Consider the following 23,563-nt stretch of genomic DNA (forward strand, 5'->3'; position numbering starts at 1 on the left):
AGACATTGGGCGGGTGACAGGGCAGCAGGGCTTCCCTCGGGCTCTGGGACCGGCCCTGCCACAGCTGACGGCCTGCGCCAGCCTTCAGGACACACAGCCAAGATTCTGCGTGGCATGTCCTCTTCCCACCTCGGGGCACCCTCCCTCCGAGGTACCCCCACGAGGCAACAGCTTCACTTTATCGCAGGATTTTGTAAAGTTAAAGAATAAGATAAACTTGTTTTTGCCCTCACGTCAAGGACTGAAATATTTCAGATATGACCAGAAACAGTGGCAACATCTATTACAAACTGCAAATCTTTTTCGAATGTGAAATTTCTTCTCTCACTCCAACGTAAACAAAGGTTTTGGAAAATGTTTGTAAAGACTCAAGAGTGTGACTATAACATGCACTTGATGAAAAATAAAGCCTGGAATTAGGAAAAAAATCCTCAAGTAAGATGATATTAAAGTCAAGTTTTCTGGGATTTTATTAAAGAGAAATACCAGCAGTCCAAAAGCAGTTGCCACAGCCCACAGTAGGATTCCCAGCTGTGGGAAGAGCCGGAGAAGCCAGCCACTTTCCCTCATCATTCACTCCTCCACTCCACAAAGGCGCCTTCTCTGTCAGACCCTGCAGTAGGCCCTGAGGCTGTATAAACAAATGAGCCAGGGCCCACCTCTCTCTTTAATCTCAGCAAAGAGGGAGAATGGACTCGTGACCATGCCACCCCGACAACTCGCAACTCACGTGGTCTGGAATGACAGCAGTGCTCTAGGAACCCGGAGGCAGTGGAGGTGGCTTCAGCTGCTACTTCGACGTAGGCTATGAGCAAATTTCCTCGCACTGTTTGTGAGCAGAGCCTTGCCTCACCTCCCGTTCCGAGGGAGAGACTGCGTATGGCGCTGAGACTCTGGGCCGCTGGTGGGAGCCTCAGTGGGTGGTCTCCCTCAGGCCCTGACTCACCGAGAGACACACCGATGAGCCCCCGCCACAGAGAAGTGCGATCCAGTTTCTCTCCCCAACAGGGACTGCCCAATCTGGAGCTGGAGGCGGCCAGCGTGTCACCAGACTGACCCTGATTTGGCTAAGTTCTGGAAGCAGAACGGATGGCAGAGCTGGCCTTGGAGACATGGCCAGGCCCGGTCTGCCGACACGGAATCTGTGCAGTCCGCCCAGATGGTCAGATCAAGTGTCTGTCCGAAGCCCCGCCACGTCAGCCTTATCGCACTCCTGGCATCTTCCACACGGGTCACTGGACCAAACAAGCTTTTGGTGGCAGCGCACGCCAATGGAGAAAGGAGAGATTGTTCCCTAAAACCATGCACGGTGAACTGAAGAGAAAACCCGGTTAGTCTCTCTTTGCACCGAGAATAAATTCCAGATGGGTCGAGAAGCTTAAAGATCAATCCATAAGACCTCCAGAAGACTCTAGAACTCCATCCATATTGGTAGATCAAGAAGTAAATGATCAAGAGTTGGTTACAAAATAACCAGAAAAAGATGGGGAGAGAGAACTGTACAAATATGTAAAGGGATCAGGTATATTGATGAGAAAGATATGAATACACCATAAACAGGCAACATGGTATGAACAGACAATTCTTAAAAAACAAAAACAAAAACAAGTAGTTAAATAAACATGGTCTCGTCTTTGACTTTACTAGTAATCAAGGAACTATAAACCAGGTATGATTTTTCACCTACTAAAATTATTTTTAAAACTTTAACAGTCACCTAATGCTAGTGAAAACAGTACTGTGATGAGAGTTCCTGGTGGTATCGGTTTGAATAAATCTTTAGAGGCTATACGGATAAAGAGTCAGGAAAATGTCCATGTACCCTGACCCACGTAATTCCAGCTTTGGGCATCTTTCCTATGGAAATCACTCAAACTTTGGGGAAAACATACACACAAAAAAAGATCATTTTTTATTTTTAGTAGTAAAAATAAAAAATGAATTTGCTGTCCTTTTGCAAGAATTAAAATGATGATTCTAAAAACTGAAGGAAAAACTTTAACATGCTTACGTGCAATGCAAAATCATCTACTTCTCCACTTCTGACAAGCACTGGTTGCTGCCCGCTACCCCCATGAGCAGCTCCAGCCCCTGTCATCACTCCGGGGCCAAAGGAGCCACAGGCTCTAGTCAGGTCGGGCCTTATGTGACGTCTGTGGGCAACTGTCACTCCAAAGCTTTACCTCTCGCCACATTTACTTTGTCCCCACACCCAGCCATATGAACTACTGGTGGTTCCTTTAATGTGCCAGGCTGTCTGACCTCCCTTTGTCCAAAAAGCCCCTCCCTGACCAACAAATCCTTACTGCTCCGTAGGGTCCAAATCCAGCATCCAGTCCCCCGGGGATAATGGAGTTCTCTCACTTTTCTGCCCCCTCTGTGCCTGGTACCGATGTAGAATACTTTAGTATTTTCATTTATTCACATGGCCGCCCTCCACCTCGAATGGTAAGGAGCAGCATGAGCTATGGGGTTTTGCATGCCCTGCGTCTGCCACAGAGCGGCTGATTAAAGTGTCTGCGGATAAACACGCTAAGCAAACACAGTAGCTCTTGATTTTATTGATTCGCCTGGCACTGACTCGAGGCTCCCAGTCCCATATCTTTTTCAGTAAACAGGTCGGGCTGATAAATGCACGGGTGGCTTATCGCACACAGAAGTGGGACACGGAGCATGCGCCGAAAGTCCTGGGGAAAAAGCCTCTCGCCCAGAATACTTTTCGTCTGCTACTTCATTTCCCGGCAGCTTCCTTTTGAGTGCACCTTGGGTTTCACGTTCTCCACCTGGGCCATCCAGGATGAAAAATGGACCCGTGGGGAAGACACATGAGTGGCTCTGAATGTCCCTGCAGCCGTATCCGTTTACAAAGCACTCTGAGCACGGAGTATGACCAGCAAAGAGAAGCCGGGCCAAATCTCTGCTGAAAATGCTCGCTAGGTCTGTTTAAATGCTGTCTTAAAAGTGTTATGGAAAAAGGCATCTCTTTATGGGAATACTTTCTGTGACAATTATAACAATAAGTTGCAAAATGGAATGGAAGCCACTTACTTATCCTCAGTTAGAGATAATCACTAAACACGCCATAGCATTTAAAAGTAACTGACTTTTAAAAAGTGACGAATACCCCTGTCGAAAAGACACAGGTCTCCTGCTTGGTCGTGCCCCTCGGTGTCCTGGATGTGCATCTCCAGCCCCAACCTTCAACAGTATTCACCCCCAGGTGCTCGGCCCCCAAACCTGGGGCCTCCCCCGGACGCCTCCCCCTCCCCAAGCCTGCACCCCGTTCTGTCTCCTTGGCTCCCAAGCAACAGAGGGTCCACCCGCATTGCTTCTCTTGCTCTGGGGCCACTGCAACGCAGCCCCGTGGCGCCCCCACCCAGCATCACAGCTCCTCCTGCTCTGGCCAACCAGGGCCTTCCCCGCTGCCGCCCACGGGAAGTCGCCCCCCAGCAGCCAGAGGGGCCCTTTACATAAACAGAAACTGCACAGCTAACTCCCTTGCTGAAAACTGTTTAGTGACTCCCACTGCTTCTTAGGGAGGTTACAGTCCCTAACGGGTTTGCAAGGCGCTGTGTGAGCTCGCCCCTGCCCCTCTCCTCCCTCCTCCTGCCCCAGACAAGCTGGCCTCCCTCAGCTGCCCTCACAGGCCCTCCACACAGTGCCCTGCCTGCGCCATTCCCAGCCTGGCCTGGCCTTCCTAGCGCCCACTGGCACCTCCGAGGCTCTGCCTAAATGTCTCTTCCCAGACTGGCCCGCCCGCCCCGACTCCTCCGTCTCCGCCTCCACCTGTCACCTCTCACCTCCCCACGTCCTATGACTATTTTCTCTCCAGGTACCTTTTAACTGCTTCGTATCACTGACCGCAGTTTGAAATCGCACCTGTGCAAGCTTTTCTCTATGTTTCCCTAAGCCTGCACTGTCCGCCCAGTAGCCCCCTGTGCTAGTCATCACTTGAAACACGGCCAGTCCAAATCGAGACAGGCTGTAAGTGCAAAGTACGCACCGATCTCAAAGACTTGGCATGAAGAAAGAACGCAAACTATGTCAGACTTTTTACATCGATCACTTGTCGAAATGACGGTATTTTGGAGGGATTGAGATAGATCGTGTTATTAAGATGAATTTCACGCATTTCTTTTGACTTTGTTTTAACGGAACTGCTAGAGAAATGAGAGTTCCCCGTGTGTCGCTCAGTGGACAGAGCTGCTGCAGACGGCAGCCCGCACGCAAGACCGTCCTGCCCTCGGCCACCTCCCCCGGGGCCTAGCGCAGCCTCCTGACTGTCAGGAGCTGGCTTCTGACTTCGGGGAATCATTACATGAGTGAATAAATGAGTGAATGTGTCAGGTGAGCACAGAAAAAACTTCTGGGTGGAAAGTCAGTCATACGAACGTAGATACAAGTGTGTAAACTCGCTCTGATTTTATGTGAGGGAGAAAGAGGGAGAAATTTCCTATTAGGGCTGTTTGGAGCCAGGAGCCCTCTCTTAGAAGGGAAGCAGGGCTAACAGGGCATCTGGGGGCAAACCAGAGGGAAGTCACAGGCAGCAGACAAGCAAAGGTGAAATGCAGGTCTTGGACCTCAGTCTAAACCATTGTTCAAATGCCTCAAAGTAGGTACACACCTGGCAACATTCTGGCCCCCCCAAAATGATAAATCTAATCAAGATAACTTGACAAAAGCATTTACTCGCAGTCAAAGGCAACACTGGTGTTAATAAAACTATAACTAGTACCTTTTAAGGGTTTTGGACAGAGGCGCCCAGCTACGCTCTGTGTGTATTACTCACTCAGTCCACTAATTAATTTGTAGCCCAGAATTCCCCCAGCACATGCTGACAGCACGTGAGTCTCACAGGCCCTCTGGGAAAGCAGAATGGGCTTCTCTGGACAGAGGTGGGCGGGCAGTGCGACAAACTCGGCTCCCCTGGGAGATTCGAGCTGCACACTGGTCTATGGAGGTGCCGAGAACTCTGGAAAGGAAAACCCGTCGACCTGGTGTGTGACCCAACTGTCCCAAACGTACCCGACCTCAGGATACCTATGCGCAGCCCGGGGCTGTGCTGCTCCTGAGAAAGCTGTTTTAGGAAATGCTCGTCTAAGCTGAGTTTTCAAAACCATAATTAGCGATACACGGCTCTGATCCTGCCTGTGGGAAAGCCAGCCGTGATGACCAGAGTTCCACCGAGCCGCCGTCACAGGTGCCCTTTACTTTGGGTGAGACAAGAGCACTGCCACAGGCTGCTGACCGTGCAGGTGGTCATCCTGGAGACAAGTAAACAAGGAACCCACACACCTGAATCAGTGACACGCCTCCCGACGGCTCTGGAGTCAGGAGAGCAGACGCGGAGAGGCAGTCCTCCGCGACGGCACGACGGGCCCCAGGCCACACAGCCGAGCCGGGCCAGGGGGTCGCGCCCTCCGGACATCACTGTCACACGGCCCTGCCACGATCCCCGCGGCCCTCGACACTGGGGGCCCGCCACTCGCTGCCTCGTGCGCACTCGCGCTGGGGCGCAGGGACTCCAGGAAATCTGCTTCCTGCCCTTTTGAAACTGCATTTTCCTCAGAAGCCGGACAGTTCTCACTCCTCCCTCTATCCACGCTCCTACCAACGGCCCTGAGGTTCAGGATCGCGGGTCAGGGCTCTGCGTGAGCCGCTCGCGCTGGAAGCCCAGGGACCCCGGTCGCCGGCTCTGTGACCTCGGGAGGTTCCGCAATCTCTTGGTTTCCTCAGCCATAAAAGGGAGGTCACTAAAAACAATGAAAACGGTGCTCGCCCCACAGGCCTGTGGCGCGGTCCGAGCGAGTGGACTCACCCGAAGCCCTCACAAAGGCGGGGGGCACACAGTCGAGGCCAGGGAATGTCAGCAGGGCTCTCCCTTCAAAGTAATATCCGCCCACAAACCAGGGTTAAGCATCAATGCCGCTCCGAGATGCCACGCGGGCAGAGGGCACCTGCTCCAGCCCCGCGGAGCACGGCGCTTGGCACACGCCACACGGCACGCCCAGGGCACACGACCCTTTCCTCTGGAGCACAGGCTGGGGCCGTTCGGACAGCAGCTGCAGGACTGGCTACCGCCCGTAGTTCCGCAAAGTTGTAAAGTTTGGAAACCTCTCCAGAAGTCACAGTACAGTCTTCTCCACGTCCAATGCCAATCCAAGCGCGGGTGCTCACAAATGGGGGGAGATGCGCTGCGTCACACGCCTAGTACGCACCAGGTCACCGCGCTGAGTCTGCCACGTATCATCCTCAGAATAATATACAGTGAGCCCGTTTCAGGGGACGGGTAGACAACTAAGGCACAGAGAGGGGAAGTAACGTGTCCAAAGTCACACAGCTAATCAGTGGGGGAGGCAGGTCTGCAGCTAGCTCTGTGGGGCTCCAAAGCCCACGACCCTTTCCAGGTTATTACACCAACTGCTATTCTGCGAACCAAGGAAAATACAAGCTAAGGAACCTCAGACATGATAGGGGAGAAATACGGAAGACTGTACTTTGCAGTAGCAAAATCTAAGTCCTTCCTGGCTACTTGGCTCTTATTCCTCTCTGTCTGTCTGGTTAGAATCGTTGTGGGGATATCGGTGGTCTGAACCTAGACTAATGCACTTCTGTTCAATGGCAGAGCCCCAGGCCTCAGTGGCCTCTGTCTCCTCTGGCCACTTGCTGGCCACCCTCAGACCTACTCTAAGGCCAGGTGCAGCTCTGGGCACAGGGGCGGCGAGAAGGGATTGTCTGTGGCTGGGTGAAGCTGGCTGGCATCGCCGGAGCGCGTCGTTGCAACCACAGCGCGGAGACGCCGCAGACCACGCCAGGCCGCCCTGGGACCCCTGCAGGCCACACAGCACCGGAGTCTCCGCCTCAGCCAGCTGAGCTTTTCCAGAACTTGACATGGATCAGCATCCTTGGTGGTGACGACTCCCCTCTTTCCAAAGGGGAGCCTCAAGTGAAATCCTGTCCCTTCGTCCCACTGTCCTTCCGCCACGTCTGCTACAGCCCAAACAAGGCAGTTAGCAAGTTGCCAAGGATTTGTGAGGAACTCGGACGGTGCTTACAAACACTCAGCACATAGGCCGCAGGATGAAGAGGTGGACTCCTGACCCCATCCCGAGACCGGACGCGGACACAGGGCCGTGTCTGTCTGCAGGGGAAACGCCCAGGGTCAGGATTCTGAGTGTCAGAAACGTCTCTTCACAGGCCTGGAGCTCTGCCTGCAGACGGAGACGACCTCGGGTTGGCAGGGACTCTGGCCACCACATCCCTGGAACACTTCCAGCTGAATGTCTGCCCTTGTGCCCTCCATGCCCCACCGCCTTGGTACCAGTAATTCACTTTGGGCTGTGCAGTTTTCCTGCTGGCCTCTGCTGGGCCACACTCTCAGGTAAGAGCTGGCGCTCTAGAATGGACTTCCTGCTAAGAATACCCCGCTTCAGACTGAGGGACACAGTCGAGCCCAAGCCACCTGCCAGCAGGAACAAGGGCCTAATGCCCACCTACAAATTACACCCTTACCCTCATCAAAGTCACTTAGGTTAAAAGCCAATCTCCCTGGTAGACTTTTAAGGACCGTCCCCACCTGCACCTGCCTTTATGACCTCATTGTCAGGCGCAGAGAACTCTTACATCTTCCTCCAAATATCCATCTTCCGAATTCTTTGAATTCAGTTCACGTTCTTCTCCTGCCCTCCCTTCTCTGGCCAGCGAACTGTATTTTCCTTCAAAAGCCAGTCAAATATCACTTCCTCCTTGACGCCTGTCTGTTTCCCCAGCGGAGTTATCGTCGTCATTCTGCAGTGTTTCCACGCTGTTCACAGCACAGACTGTAGGTAGCCAAATGTCTGTCTGTCTGTCTGTCTCTCTGTCTGTTTCCCCAACAGGACTGTGAGCTTCTCCATCCCGGGGAGGTACAACAGAGTCGTCTCTGATTCCCACGTTCCGGAAAGAATCAGGGAATTGACAATGAGTGCAAATACTCCGAACTGCTTTACTATACATTACAATATTCCTATCAACATGCTGTCTCAAAATTCAAGAATCAAGCAACAGCAGTTATGATTCAGAGAAAGGGCTTCTGGACTCACACAGACATGGGTCCCAGTTCTAACACCATCACCTCTAGCCGAGTGGCCTCGGGGAGACCTCGCTGCCTCTTCGCTGTCTGCTGCCTTGCTCAGAGCTGTCGGGAGGATTAGACGACTGCACGGTACCTGAGCTTAGTAAATGCTCCCCAAGCACTAGATGTTAGCACCACCCGTGGGAGTACCACAGGGCCACTGGGGCACAGACCCCTGCAAAGGTGACTGGCGGGCTACGGTTTCCTTCGATTCCCAGAATATATGAGAGTCAGCATCACACTTATTCCATCAAGAAATGTGCACGCTCGGGAGGCTGGGGCTCAGATGGGGCTAACATGCGTTTGTGTATTTAGCAAATATTTGATTACCTACTATGTGTTCGTCCTTGGGGATAAAACAGAACATGAAGGGGTCTCTGCTTCTGAGCCTAGGGGGTCCTGTTCTGAATGAAGACATGACTCTGTCTTCTATTGGGAGGTGGCTGAGATGGGCCAGCCCCGTGCCCTCACTGAGAGGACCGCATCCCTACTGTCCTGCCCCGCCTTTCCCAGAATGGCCATCAAAGGGGCTTGTGTGGACCAGACACATGCCATTCAAAGTGTGGCTCCTCCCCTTTCTGTTCCCCTTGACCTTGGAGAGGTGATGTCCTCCAACGACCTCAGCGGAGCGGAAGCTCAAGTTCTTATTAAGCAAGATTAAATCAAAGCATCATTTCTTTTTGCACATTAAAAATAGCTCCTTATTTAAAGTAACTGTATATGGGAATGTTTAAAATAAAAATGAACTTCACTACATGGTCGTTCTGGGAAAATCTCAGGATATGTTTATATGTACCATTTGTAACAACATTACCCAGTGATTTTAAAATTTAAAGCAGATTTAAGCTCTTTCTCAGCCACCTGGAAAGCTCACGTATATACGCAACCCGCAATTCTGTGGTCAGAAGGATCTCTGAGCCTCTTCAGAGCCGTGACCCAGACAGATGCCACTGAGATCGCTGTCGCTTCTTATTTTCATGAAATCATTTACGTGACAAAACGCTTTTTTTGCATGTAGTTTTTGAAAGTTCCAAAGCCAAAATCCTGCAATTTTGCTTTCTCTTTCGCTACCAGGAACTGAATTGAGAAATCTGATGAAGTCAGTGACTTCTTAAAAAGTCATACAGTGACACGTCAGCCCAGCAGAATTAGCAGAACATTTGACCGTGGAAAACTACAATTCTTTCCCTCTCCACTTCCCTTCCCAAAAGAAAGGAAGTCAGCGAGAAGAGAAGAGACTGGCTTCAGACCACAAGGGAAGTCGGAGCAGAACTCACGCTGTGTCTTCTCCAGCTCCCCTAACAGTCCTACTCCGTGGTTCAGATCCAGGTAGGTCACGAGCCAGAGGTGCCTCGGGCACCTCCAGCGGCTGTCTGCCGTGCCTGGCACGGGTCTCCGCACCGCGGGGGACAGGAGCAGAAGCACGCGGACGCTCGGGTAAGCTGCTCACTCCGGCCAGAAGGCGCCCTGGAGGGGCGTCCACCGGGGTGGGGCGAGGGTGTGAAATTTAAGAGGGCACCAAAAAACTCAGCCAGCGATGTAAGCAATATGGCAATGCAACATTTAAAAGTCAAAATGTATGCAAAAAAAAAAGAATTCATTGTGAACCAAATATCAAAACTTTAAATAAAGACAGGATCAGTATTTTTCTGGTTTTTCCCTTTGCTTCCAGTGACTACATTTACTGTGTCTCGTAAAAGGCTGCAGAGTGGCTCAGCCCTGAGCCAAGGCTCAGCTGTGAGCACCAGGTGGGCAAAACCTTGGGGGTGGCCGCAAGGGGGGGGCGACGGGGCGGGAGAAAGGGGGGAAGCACAGTAACGGCTCAGCAATGCTGGAGAAAAACAGCCTTTCGCTGAGTAACACAGAAATGGATCTGAAACATATGGATTGAATTCCTCTGAAAACAAACATAATTTTTAAAGGAAAGGAAAAGTACTTAGCCACGATGTTTGAGGTTTTCCTGAACCCGAACCTTTGGAAAATCAGCACACGAGTGAATTACTCAGAGACTGTAACACGGTCAGCTTCGAAACAGGCCTGTCATAAACCACCAGTTTGGTTTTTTCTTTGATTTTGTAATAGTTTGCCCAAATCAGCTGCCCCCTACTCATCCCTCCTGTTCTCTATAGGGAGAAGCTCTGCACACCACACCCACTGTCAGCCTGGGAGGCTCTGGAGAGCCGGGACTCGAGGAGACTAAGCTGGGAACGACAAGGCCAACCACACAGCGAGGACAAGAGCCCTGGACAGAGGGCGAGTAAGTGATGCCCTGGACGAGAAGCTAGATAAAAGCCCGAGGTGCCAGGCGGCACCAGCTCCGCACCTGTGAGCATCATGTCTTCACCTCACCTGCGGACACCATCGCCCCCTCGGGGGAGTGGTAGGAAGGAGAGCATGTGGCACGGTGAGCGCCAGGCACCACCCACTGCGTCCAAGGGGACAGTTCAGGATCACCGCTGGCCACCCCCTAGACAGTTCACTGGCATCAAGGGAACCAGTGTCTTTCGCCACCTGTGCCAAGAGGTCAGGGTGGCCTAGGAGCCAGCCTAAGCCCAGCCCTAGGAAGGAGGGAGAGGTTGAATCCCCACGGTTTGGGAGTCAAGCCCCAAGTTCAGAGTGTTCCAGGTTCCATGGCAATGGGGGCTGATGCAAAGACCCCTGGACTTGAGGCCAGATGCCCCCACACAGGAAGGCTGCTGATCACCCACGAGCATCCGGCCTCCCCTGACACCACTCAGTTCAACAGGGGTCTTCCTCTGCCCTTTCCTCTGCTGGGGTCCCCCCGCATGCCCAGTGGAATTCTGCCAGAGCTGGGGTGTCCTCATCACCTTAAATCAGTCGTATGATTGTGCTTTGGAGCTGGCTATGCCAAGAGGGCTTCTTCAGGTGTCTAAGGACGGGGACTGCTGGCATCAAGTTGGGGGACTCCTCGCTGGAGCTGCCCCTCACCATCACCGTCCTCCTTTAGGGGTATTTACAGGAGGCAGAGGAGCCACCCCTTGAACTGGATCCCTCCGCCGCATGCTGGCCAGCCGAGCTTCCCATTCTCGCACATCTGGCTTACAGGCCTGTGTCAAACCCCACAAAGACATCCCGTGCTCAGGTTCAGCTGCCTCACGTCAGTGACAAGGGATGCAAGATCCTGACTGGAATTTGTCAAATCTTACACCCCGGAAACGAGCTCTATTTTTTTCTTGCCAGCATTTATAGAATCTGCAAAATCTTAGGAGATCAGACAAAATCGATTGACAAGGTTGAAAATAAAAAGTCCATTTTTACAAGCTCACATCTCATTTTCCTCCTCGGTGGTCAGCGACAGCTTGAGTTTTGTGAACCAGCACCTGTCATAGCTTTTCCCACTGGACGCCCATGGACCCCATATTTGTTAGATTGTCACACAAAGGATAATTCTGGTTTCACGTCACTGAAAATTGCTGACAGAGAAACCAGCGAGACTCCCAGAATATTGAGAAGACATAAGACACAGCAAGACAACCCACAATAACACTGAGGTAGCACCATTAGCCTGACTGCCAAAGGCAAAGGGAAACCACCCAGGTTTGCAGACTGCACCATGGGAACCCACAGAGCTCTGTGCGGCCCCAAGGGCCTCGAGACAGAAACCGAGCCCCCGCTCCTTAATTGCTCTGTAAGTTGAAATTAGTAACATGTTGTCGGAACAAAAAACATTTTATGGGTAAAGTAATTTTAAACCACTGGTCTAAGAGGGCTGCTGTTGCCCAGGACTGTCTCTTCTGCCAGGTGCAGCCCAAGGTCTGGGCAGGTAAGCGAGCTTACACTCCTGTGGGAGGTACGGAGCTCCGCACACCTGAGGGGCTGCCCGAGGCGAGGGCTTTGGGCCTGTCTGTGCTTCTCCCCGTGCGGGATGCCTTCTGCCCTGCACACCCTACATCCCCACTTACCTCCCCATGAAACTCCTATAAACTGCCAATCCTTCCGGGCGCACCCACGCTCCTGCTCAGGAGAGCGTTCTGGGATGTCCCGACTCCCCTGCACCTGGCAGGCCCCTGCCCGCCACCCTACCTGACCCATCTGTCCTAGCCCTCCATCACACAGCATGGCAACTGGGCTTAGGCGTCTGCTCCCCTCACTAGACTGCTGGTTCCGGAGGGCAGGAACCGTTCCATTCTGCTGCCCCAATGGTTAACACAGGGCCTGCCCTGTAGAACTTCTGCTTCCGGATATGGCAGTGGGTGACATGATGCAAATGCACAACTGCCTCTCGCACTGACCAGAAGTCATCTGTGATGACCTGCTCTTCCTCACAGGAATGCCACAGGGAGGCAAATGCGGGAAGATCACTGAGCTTTCGATTTCCTTTTCAGGTTCAAAAAACAAGATGTGATCTTTAGAGTCAAGTAAAGTTGTTTAAATGTAAACATGCATTCTCAGTGTCTGGAAGCAGAGTGACATGAAATCCCCAAGTGATCTCTTAAAACCACCGAAATTACATTCAAATGCCTCCACCCGGCAAAGATAAATTGCCACTTGCACAATGGGCTGGCACTTAAAAGTAACTTGGTGCAGAGAGCTTCGGAAAATTTATTATGACAGGGAAAGGGGAACTCAAAGGGGTTCCAGATATTTAGTCTACTGATAATTCCAATTTACAGACCAGACAAGAATTTGAAGGGTCGTTATAAGGTCATTAGGAGGACACTGGCCAGCTGGGCCCCATCGACTTGGACATCAGAAACTGACTTAAATTACACCAAAAAGACTTAAGTTAGACTCACAGAAAAAATCAGCAATGACGTGGAAAGCTCTGTGGACCAGCAGCATCACCTGGGACCTCGATAAAAATGCAGGTGCCCAGGCCCCGCCCCAGATCTGCCCAATCAGAACCTGCGTTTTAACAAGTTCCCCCGTGATCCTGGAAAAGGCGAAGCAGTGCGGCAGGCTCCTGGGAAAGCCCGCAGCCCTCCCAGAAACAGGAGAAGCGGTGTCTGGCACAGATACTTTGCATACCAGAAGGACCAGCTTCGAGCCGTGCGTTCCCTGAACAGAAAATGCATAATGGCTAAGCTGTTCTATGGACAGCTGAGAAAAAGAATCACAGAGTTTTCAAAAGCAGTTGTCTGGTCAAAGCACTTTAAACCCAAGTCATATCTAAATCTATTATGTGACTGCTCTTGCGGAAGATTCAAAGATAAGGCCTCAGCGATTTCCCGGAGCAAGGAGCCAGACTGTCCGGAGCTGGAGAGAGAAACCTGCTCTGCGTGAGCGCCGGTGGGGCGAAGCCGGCCTGCTTCTGTCCCCCAGGGCTCCCTCACCTGCAGGGGTGGGGAGACAAGGATGGGTCTGCATTGCTGGAGCCAAGCTGAGCCTAGAGGTGGGCCCTGCAAATGAGCAGTGCACAGAGGAGTGCCAGCCCCTCTCCTGCTGGGTGGGGAAGTGTGTTTCCTGGCACCGAGGGAACTAAGCAGAAAGCAAATGTATATTTGATGACACTTCTCTGCTTGTGGCCTCCCTTCTGAAGAGCCACATTTGAACAAAAGGCACCAGAGCAGACAGAGGCAGCAAAAAAAAAAAGAGACGCAGACATCAAGAGTCACGATGTTAAGCACCATCGTCCTACCCAGCTTAACGAGGTTTCGATGCGCCAGACTCTCGGACAAGGAGCTCAGGGCCCAGCTGCACAGCTGGCAACACAGTGAAAAGGCAGTCAGCACCGAGAAGCCGCCCCCACCCACAGCACTCCCGACCACCTGCTGACCTAACCCGACACGAGAAACCAAGAATGTGGTCTCTGCCCATTCACTGCTCGAAGGAAACTGGGTTGTCTCCGCATGATGGCGAGAGCCAGGCAGAGGCGGCAGCAGATGCAGCGCCGCCACGAGACCAGACATCCAGGTGCTTGCCCTCACACGGGAAGTGAGATGCAGCCTGCACTGCTCGCGGAAACGAGACCTGTGGCTGCAGCCCACAAACGCAGCACTCCTCCTTTTAGGAGCCCAGCCCACATGCTCGCATCTCTCTTTTGAGCTGTAACTACCAAGGCAAAACACATTTATCCCACCAAATTGTGCTGCTCTGCCAATACCACAGAGGCACGGAAAGGGGGTCACTTAAGCAGGGGCTCTGAAGGAGGCTGAGAGTCCCCAAATTCACCCCGCACATCCCATGGGCCTCCCTCACTGAATGCTGTACTTGCCATCTGATGTGTCTGTCCCAGGGCCTCAGACAGAATGCTACCAGGCCTCCAAGACCCCTTTCTACCTCTCGTGGCAGTCCCTCCCCACATGGCCCCGTACTGCAAGAGTGTTCTGTGGCTCAGCAGTTGTCCTACCAGAAACCGGAAGCTGTGTGAGAGTCCAGAGGAGACAGCCAGGACTTGGAGGTCAGCCAGGGCCCATGTTCTCCTTCTCCGGTCACACTGCCAGCGGGTGAAAGAGGACTCTAGCACCTGTGGCTCCGCTGCTTTCAGATGGAGGGAGCTAAGATTACTTCTGATTTGCTAAAAAAAATAGAGAGAGAGATGAAAAATCTAGCACCAGAATTTGAAACTTGCACACACGTGCACACACACTTTCTCCCTCCGTCCTTCTCTCTCTGTCTCTGTCTCTGTCTCTCCGGAGAAGAAACCTAATTGTAAGATTGGGCCCATTATAACTCCATCATCCAAAATTCTGTCAGACGGAACCCTAAAGGGGGAGCTGGGAGGAATGTTCACATCCTCCCAGGACCAAGTAAGTGGCCAGTGCTCCAGGCAGACCGTCTCGGTGAGGTGGTGAGGATCTCACAGCTCAGCAAGGCTCTGGGCACAAAGGAAGAAATGTGCTTCCTGCACGGGAATGACCACTCAGGGTTCCTAGACCGGGTGCTGCCCAGGACAGCGAGAGCTCGCTTCATCCTGCAGCTGCAGGCCACTCCCCATCGAGACCCAAAAGAACCTCACCCCCAGCACGACAAGGAGGCCCCTTGGAAGGACCTGCATTCTTCTGAGAGACAGACCAGAAAGAATTGATCAGTCGAACCAGAGGGAAGTGATGATATTTTCAACATGGCTTACTTTATCGTGCCTCCAAGTGGTACGGGTAGGAAAAATAGGCGACTGAGTCATCTCACACAAAAATTCTTCCATTTATTCTTGAATTGGGTTTTTTCTTTTTTTCTTTTTTCTTTTTTTTTTGGCGTATTGATCAACTTCAGCACTTTCATGGGTTCCATCAAGTTCTCGAAATTGAAAATAAACTGGAGATGAGGTCCCTATGAAACAATGATTAGGTTAGAAGAGGGAGCAGAGGGCTGGTGAACATAAGTCGAAAGAAATGCACAACTGTCTTTAAAATACACCTGTGATCGCCATCACTCTAAGAGCGTCTCTGTGCTCGGCGTTGGGCGAAATGATTTAATTGTGCCGCTTAATTCTCATTAGCAACTCAACCAAGGAGACTGTGTTGTCAGCAGCTTACAGATGAGGAAACAGGCACAGAGCTTAAGTGACTTTCAAAAACTCACACATGCTGTCTCCCAAAAAAAAAAGCAGCTGACTTAATACTCCATGGACTACCAAAGTCACAAACCAAAGCAGACCTTGAATTCTTTCAGTGATGAAAATGAGAGAAGATTCAAGACTTCTATATGTGCAGATGACAAAAGAACCCCAGCCAGCATCAATTCTTATTGGGGGGGGGGCGGCGCAGAACATGCTTAATTTGCACAGATTAATCCCTACAGGTTCTCCCACCCATTTCTAAACAACCAACAAGAAAAAATCATCTAGTGGGCTGAAGAGGAACCGCTGGAAGCTTCTTTAAGAGCGTCAAGCACCTTTAAGAAAACAATTATGATCAGAAAAGAGCTTAGTTGCTTTTGCAAATGCACCCAAACACATTCTCTATAAACTTGCCCTATGTGAGTCTTCTCCATCTTGTCACTGTCTCTGTGAAACTAATATATCTGACCAATATTTATTTACTAAATAATTTAGTAAAACGGAACATGACCCTAGACCACTCACAGATAGCAATTTGAGCAGCGTCTCTAGTTCAGTTTGGCATCATCTCACTGCCCCTGTCCAATGCTCTGAGGGGCCCCATAGTGACACCACACTGCAGGTCCTGTACAGAGCCCAGCAGCAGCCTGAGCCAGGACCTGGTCACAAACCACAAGCTCCCTTTATCCTCCTGAGTGGCTCATGCCGCCTGGGACAGGATACCGGGGACTCCCGCACACCAGCCGTCCCTGTCCTCCTGGCCTGCGCCCCAACCAACGCCCTGTGTCTGGGAGGAAAGCGCGCGACTTCCTGAAGACCCAGGGCCACAGACCCGGTGCGGAAGCGGCTGGGAGCTGTCCATGGTGGCGCCGCGCCTGGGCACGCAGAGCCGCCGGCTCCCCGCCCCTCGGGCGCGCCCGGGCTCTCTCCAGACTCCGGAGTGGAGAGACTCGCTCCAGGCTCACCATCTCCGGGATGGGGCTGCAGCCAGGCGCTGGCTAACACATCAAAAGGTTAGTTTAAAAGGGAGTTCTCACCTGTGGGCAGCCTTGGCTGCACGGAGTAGAAGTCAGGACCTCAAACCCGGCTGCTGGCGGTGCGCCTGGGACGGCCGGAGTGTCGGACCCTTGGGGAATGGCGGCGGTCGCCGAGGGCGCTGAGAGCGAGTCTGCGGCTGAGGACCCCGGCGCACTGAGCACCTTTTTCAAGAGCACTTGCGTCCCGCCAGGTCCATTCCAGAATGTTTCTGGCCCTTGTCCTCAGCGCGGTGAGCTGCAGACCTGGCCTCGGCCCTGGCCTTTGCTCAGCGAGGTCCCTGCCTTTCCTCCCAACCCAATTCAACCCTTCTTGGAGCTGACGTTCCTTGCCAGGGACCAGTGAACCCTCTTCCAGCGATGCCAGGTTTGGAATCTCAGTGAAAACATATGCAGGGACCCTCATGCCATCTAAAATTCAATTGCCTCCGCCCGGTCCAGGGTCAGGGCCACACCGGGTGCCCAGCACTGTCAGGGAGTGCGGGAGCAGGGCTGCAGTGCGAGGCGGAGGGGGGACCAGAGAGAAGAGGGTGCTGAGACCCAGCGGCAGGGCGCAGACCTGTTGCCAGGTGCACGCCCACTGGTGCACAGTGGGAGCGGTTCTCTGTCGGCCAGACTCGAGACCTGACCCTCAGAGCAGTCCCTCGGAGGACTCTGTCCCCGGGGCACAAGGGTCCCAAGCCATTCAGAAAGGGGGACTCTACGGAAAGCCAGGATCTGCCCGTCGCTGGATGCACTCCGGGGACACTGGCGCTGCCAGTACCTGTCGCTTGCAAAGGATCACACAATTTCACAGAAATACACAGAGGACAGTGACAGGGGCACGTGCCCATCAAAAGACGCGCAGACAGACAGACGGACAGAGGCGGACTGCACAGCACAGAGTGGACAAACAGAAGCTGATGCCGGGTAACGCTTTCCCCGCGACGGGTGGAGGCGCCGGAGCCCGGTCTTTCCCTCCCCTCGGAGGCTGGGCGCTCGGTGCAGCCTTGCGCGCCGGGCCGGCCCCCTTACCTCCCGGTCGGTCGGTAGCTGAGTCGGTACCACGCCTCGCGGGCCAGGAGCGCAGTGGCCGGCGTGTCTCACAGCAAACTGCCGGGTCTGCGAGCTCCCAGACCTGAGCAGGCGGAGTGGCGGTTCGTCTGGGAAAGTGGGGTTCAGGCCCTGCTGCGCTCCCCAAGCTGCTTTGCTCGCCAGGCTTGGCTGGACCTCCCCGCGCTCGGCTCTGCTCGGCTCCCTGCTGCCCAGCCAGCGCCAAGCTTTATAGCTGCTGTGCTGCTAGGCGGGCAGCGCCACTGGCTCCTCCCCCGCGCCCCTGACGCCCAGCCACCGACCCGCCCCCGCCTGCCCAAGTGGGGCGGGGGCCCGCGCCCCGGCCGGAGCCAGGCGGGCTCTGGCGGCCGCTGGGGGAGCCGCAGACCCGTGGAGCAGGGCGCGCAGAGAAGGCGCCACAGCTGCCGGGTGAGGGCGCTAAAGCCCCAGACTGGGGGCGCAGCGGCCATCGCGCGCAGCCTGGAGCGCGTTCTTGGGGCTCCAGGGCCAGGGTCTCCGTAGGCGGGCATAAAACCCCACGCACGCCAGTGGTTTCCCAGAAGAGGCGGCCACCAAGCAGAGAAGACAGTCCTGTGTCGCAAAATGGGTCCTAGACTCTTAAATCTCACCACCTTTTTTTACATCTCAGGAAAGAGTGGCATTAGGAAGAGACCCTGGTGTTGGCACTTAGCAGTCCCTCCGGGAAGCAAATGGTGGGCTTTCAAAGAGACCTTCGTTGGAAACGGGAGTCAGACACCCCGGTCATGGCTGTAGACAATGACCTTGATCTCTCCGGGCTTCCTTTAACCTGAGGAAAATGAGTTCTATGATGCTTCCTGGCCAGAATGACAGGCTTTAAAAGAGGATGCGAGAACAGGGGTACCCAGTGCATAGCAGGTGCTCAGCAAGTTGAGTCCTTCCGGTCTGTGCCTCCTTAACTAGACAGCCAGGTCCTCAAGGGTCAAAGAAGGTATGACTGCTCGAGCTGTCCCCTGCCAAGGAAACAGGGCTAGGAACAGGGGCCCCTCACAGGCCCCCAGAGCCCCTGAGGTCTCCTCTCTCCTCTGCCACTAGCTTGCTGTGCATCCCAGGCCATCCGCTCCCCCTCTCTGAGTCTCTGTTCAGCGGTTGTTTATAAAATGAAGGCTCTGATACCAGTTCTCCAACCCCCGACTTTCGTGGAGCTTCAGCTCGGCCCCGGAACCTGGGTAACTGGCGTCCCCCTGGAATCCCCCTGGAATCCCCCTGGACTGCCCAGCGAGCTTCCACACAGTGCTCGGTGAGACCAACCCTGCGAGGAAGGTCCTGGTTCTCGGAAGCACACTCCAGGGCCAGGAATGGACGTGCAGATACGAGGGCCAGGCTGTGGTCAGACAGAAGCTGCCGGCGTCTGTGTCCATGCCTTCCGGGCTGGGACAGAGCCTTGCCCACCTGGCTCCCCCGCGGCACCCCGCACTCCCGCCCCGGGCCTTGCCCGGAGAGCTCTGTGGGGCCAGTTTTCTGGATTCTCAGCTCTCCCTCGGCTTCTCGAGAGGGAAAGAGCTGGGTGCTACGGCAGGCCTCCCTCTCCAGCCTTTCCTTTCCAGCACATTTAGGTGGAACCAAGTGCCTCTCTCACGCCATAATTCCTGGCTCCTTTCCTTCCTTCAGTAGGAGCCCCCAGACACCAGGACCCTCAAAGACTTGGCAGATGCTGAGCCCTGGGTCCCAGTGGAGAAGGGTCGGCCTTGAATCGGCCTCGCGTAGAGCAGTGAGAGGCACACGGGGCGTGCGCCCCTCCCATCGGCAGAGAGCAGATCTGAGGCCTGCTCCCCAGGCATGAGACGTGAACTGATACCGGGGAGCTCTCGTCTGGTGATGAGCTCCGAGAAGTGCCGTGGTGTTTTCTCAAAGCAAAGAAAAACCGGGCACATTCCTCTGGCACATTTCTCCGTCACAGCCCGGTGCCCGGGGGAGAGTGATGCTGACAAACTACAGACAGGCTCCGCGTGTCCGAAGCCGGATTCTTCAGCGACAGCTCCACGTGGCACTCCCTCGGCACCCGGTGATGGAGGGCTGTGCCAGGTAATTCTTTTGTTGACGGATGTTGGCGACATCACTCTGGCAGAATTACTACCCGTGCTCCCCTCCATCCGAGGTCCTGCTCTGATCAATGCACATCCAGGGGCTGGTCAAGAAAGTGCTGATTTTCTGGTTCTTGTCACAATCCCCAGCAGACTGTCCAGGTAGAAAGGAAATGCTCTTAAATGATGTGACATCGCCCAGAAAGTCTGCCCTTCTTCCGTGTGCACTGCCCCCAGCCGGCCTTCCTCAGGTGACTGCAGCCTACTCCCTCACGTCCTTGTGCAACGCAACAGCTGCCCAGTCCTGTGTTTCCAGTCAGCTGAGAAGATCAAGTCTGTCCCTCAGAGGGAGAGTCACCACACTACCTGCTGGCCAGAAAAGCCAACCCCCTGCCCTACAGCGGCCTGTGAAATTTTGAAAGGCTGGCCACACCTGAGGCTCCATCGCCCAAGTCTCCAGACCTGGTTTACCCAGGAAAACAGCAGGCGAGCCTGAGGAGAGGAGGAGGAGGGAGAGATGGGATGCAGGATGCAACGGCGGCAAGGAGCCAGTGCGCTGTGGGCTTCAAGGCTTCCGGCCGACCCCACAAAAAAGTAAAACCTCAGACATCAGAATCTTGAGACGGAGGAATATGGGCATTTTTAAATTCCACCAACAGGGGTCGCCCTTGCACACCGAGCCCGAAGCTGGCATCTGAAAAGGGAACTTCCCAGTCCTGGGCCCTAGGGCCAGATTTCCAGGACTAATAAACTGCTCAGTTCCTGTTTTGTTGGATGGAGATGAGGTTGCCCAGCTGAGGAGACAAGTCTTCAGTTTTTCTGGTGAGTGGAGGTCTGTACTGGAATTTGAGACGGGAAGTCCTAGACCACTAGCCAACCACTTAAGAGCTCTGAAAACTGATTTCTACATCTCTTTTTTCAAACTCATCATTACCATAGAGGAAGAACATTCTTTTCCTGTGTGTTTTTTTTTATATCTAAAACACATGTAAACCTGTGTGTGATATTTTCACATCACGTCTCTCTTTTTCCTAAATGCAAGAGTCATATATGTGTTCCTTGAAAAGAACTTAGAAAATTCAGAAGATGAAGAAAGGAGAAAATAAGTCACCTAATTGCAAATAGAATGTGTTCACATTACAAAAGGGTTGAAAATACATAAAAACAAAAAGGAAAAAATCACTTCTTCTCTAAGAATTGAGTTGATCTTAACTTCGGTATACAGCCTAGTATTTTTCCACATGTAAGTTACATACTACACAGATGCGCAGGTACACACATGCATGTAAGCTTTTCATGAGTATGTCAATGTTTAGCTCGAATCCCTTCTCCTCCCCCCCACTGCACACGCTGGGGAAGCAGAGGCTGAGGCTCTCCAGGCCACTCCTTCACCTGCAGCAGCTCCTGTGGTGTCCATCACAGAGTCAATATGGAGGCGGTATTTACATTGTGAACGAGTGAATAAACAGGGAAGAGCGTTTATAATTAAAATAGCATGAAGTTCATGGAAAAACAATCCAAATGGGTCATAAACACTTGAAAAGAGGCTCAGCTTCACACACAAAGAAATGCAGATCAACACTACACTGAAATACTCATCGGGTTGGCAGAAATCAAGAAATGTGACTTACCACCTTTGTTAGGTGACAGGGCGAGGGGGAGAACAGACCCTGGCCTCATGCATCCCTGACGAAAGCTTAAACTGGTACAGTCTCTGAGGGCAGTTTGCCAAGATTCATGAAAATGTACACAACATTAGACCAGGAATTCCACTTCCAGGAATTTATCCTTTTAATATAGTTATTTGCACAATATGTGAAATGACATGTATAGTGTTATACATTGCAGCCTTTTTTGTAATAGTAAAAAAGTGGAAACAGCATAAATGCCTAGTCGTAGGGCCAACTAAATTATGTTAAAACCAATGGACTACTATGCAGCTATTTTTTTAAGAGTAAGGATAAATTTTATGCACTAAAATGAAAAATTAAAGTGTAAACCAACATATATAGCAAGCTACCATTTGTCCAAAAGGGGAAAGGAAAAAGGACATGTATTTGTATTTGCTATAGATATTTAAGAAAGGATCTGGAATGATTCACGAGAAACTAATTACATGGTTTCGTGTCTGTTGCTGGTGGTGGTGGCAGGCACAGCAAGACGGAGTAGGAAATAGGCTTTTCCTTGTGAACATTGCTGCACTTTTTTATTTTTTAACCAAGTGAGTTTACTACTTAGGAAAAAAGTGAAATTTTAAATGGCGAAAATGCCATATATAATAACGAGCCTTGTTTTTACTTAGTAATAGACGATAAGCATTGCCCCAAGTCTTCGGTCTCCTTAACATTATTTTTAAGTGGCATACCATTTTCCAGAACAGACGTGATGTATGTAATCGATCCCCCATTACTGGTGTCAGCACTTTAAATGAGGCTCTGATTCTGAACATCTTTGCACTTCTCTCTCATTATTTCTTTGAGATAAACAAGTTTGCATCAACGTAAAGCCAAGTCGCCCTCCTGAAAAGCTGGACCAACCATCACTCCAACAGCCTGCATGAGGCGGCCTTTTTCCCTGAATCCTAACACCTGGGATTCTTTTTATTTTTTCTGCCAATTTGGTAGAAAAATATTGTATTTCATTAGTTTCAGTTTTCATTGCTTCTATTACCAGCCCAGCCCACTGCTTTGATGTGAACATTTTAGTCCTTTGGAAATTGCCTGCTTCTGGAAGAAAACGTATCATGGGCTGATCACACCAAGCATTTGTGCACTTAGCAGATGCTCCACAGAACCGCTCCAGTGAGGGCTCTAAACTACCTTGCTATCAGACAGGGTCCTGGCACGTCAAGGAAGCACCATTTGTCCAAAGAAGACTTACAAATGGCCAGCAAACACATGAGAGGATGCTCAACGTCACTAATCATTAGGGAAATGCTAATTAAAACCACAAAGAAATATCACTTCACAGCCATTGGGATGACCGCTATTAAAAAAAAAAGTGTCAGCAAGGATGTGGGGAGATTGCACACCGTCGGTAGGAGTGTAAAATGATTCAGGCGCAATGGAAAATAATATGGCATGCTTGAAAAAAATTGAAAATAAAACTACCATATGACCCAGCAATCCCATTTCTGGGTGTATATCCAAAGGAACCGAAAGCAAAACATTGAAGAGAGATTTGCACACCCATGTTCACAGCAGCACTATTCACAACAGTCAAAAGGTAGAAGCGACCCAAGTGTCCACCAGCAGATGAGTGGATAGACAACATGTGGTTTATGAAGCCATGTACTCAGAAAGGTCTGTCCCCTCCCCCTACACACAGTCCCCAACACCACGACCCTCTCTGGAATGGTGCCAGGAACACACACACATCGGGAGCAAACGCCTGGATTTGCTGCTCGCTAGGCAATAAACAGAGCAAACTGCTGCTCAACCCCACTGAGAGTTTAGGAAGCGTAGGGCACAGAAACTGGCGAGAGTTTCTAGACAGGAAGTGACCCTGAGCAAAGGCAGGATGGTCACTGGAGCAAGGCTGCTGCTGACTGGCTGCACTTCAAAAACCTGCGACCGGAGGAAGTCGGCACAGATGGATTGGGATGGCTCGAACTCTGTTTTCTCGGTTACTTGTCACGGTGGCCGAGGAACAGAGAGTCTTTTCCTGAACTGGGAGCATAGGAGCTATTCTCAGTAGGAACTCCTTTTCAACTTAAATGTCAAATAATCCAGGTCAGGGATTTTCAAACTTTAACATGAATCCAATCCCATCACCTGGAGGCCTTGTTAAAGCAGGCTGCCCCACCCTCCACAGTGTCAGAGGTCTGTGATGGGCGCCAGGGCCCTGGGCTTCTAATGGGTTC

The 23,563-nt window shown here is 52.2% G+C and overlaps 2 protein-coding genes and 1 long non-coding RNA gene across 3 annotated transcripts in view; 1 reads left to right on the top strand and 2 right to left on the bottom strand.

The window, feature by feature from the left end:
• CEMIP (cell migration inducing hyaluronidase 1) overlaps positions 1 to 17,874 on the bottom strand; it is a 118,688-nt gene extending 100,814 nt beyond the window's left edge. Inside the window, exon 1 of the mRNA XM_039858268.1 lies at positions 17,621 to 17,874. The gene's annotated coding sequence lies outside the window, so the exon portion shown is untranslated. The remainder of the gene's footprint in view (positions 1 to 17,620) is intronic.
• On the top strand, positions 9,213 to 11,394 carry LOC120599301 (uncharacterized). Its single transcript, XR_005651856.1, has 2 exons — positions 9,213 to 9,442; positions 10,243 to 11,394. It is a non-coding gene; the product is annotated as an uncharacterized LOC120599301 (long non-coding RNA).
• ABHD17C (abhydrolase domain containing 17C, depalmitoylase) overlaps positions 15,243 to 23,563 on the bottom strand; it is a 47,836-nt gene continuing 39,515 nt past the window's right edge. The window contains exon 3 of the mRNA XM_039858290.1: positions 15,243 to 15,343. Within this exon, the coding sequence (XP_039714224.1) occupies positions 15,304 to 15,343 (40 nt within the window). The 3' untranslated portion in view covers positions 15,243 to 15,303. The remainder of the gene's footprint in view (positions 15,344 to 23,563) is intronic.

This window comes from Pteropus medius, unplaced genomic scaffold (assembly GCF_902729225.1).
Source record: "Pteropus medius unplaced genomic scaffold, Ma_sr-lr_union100, whole genome shotgun sequence".
Lineage (NCBI taxonomy): Eukaryota > Metazoa > Chordata > Mammalia > Chiroptera > Pteropodidae > Pteropus > Pteropus medius.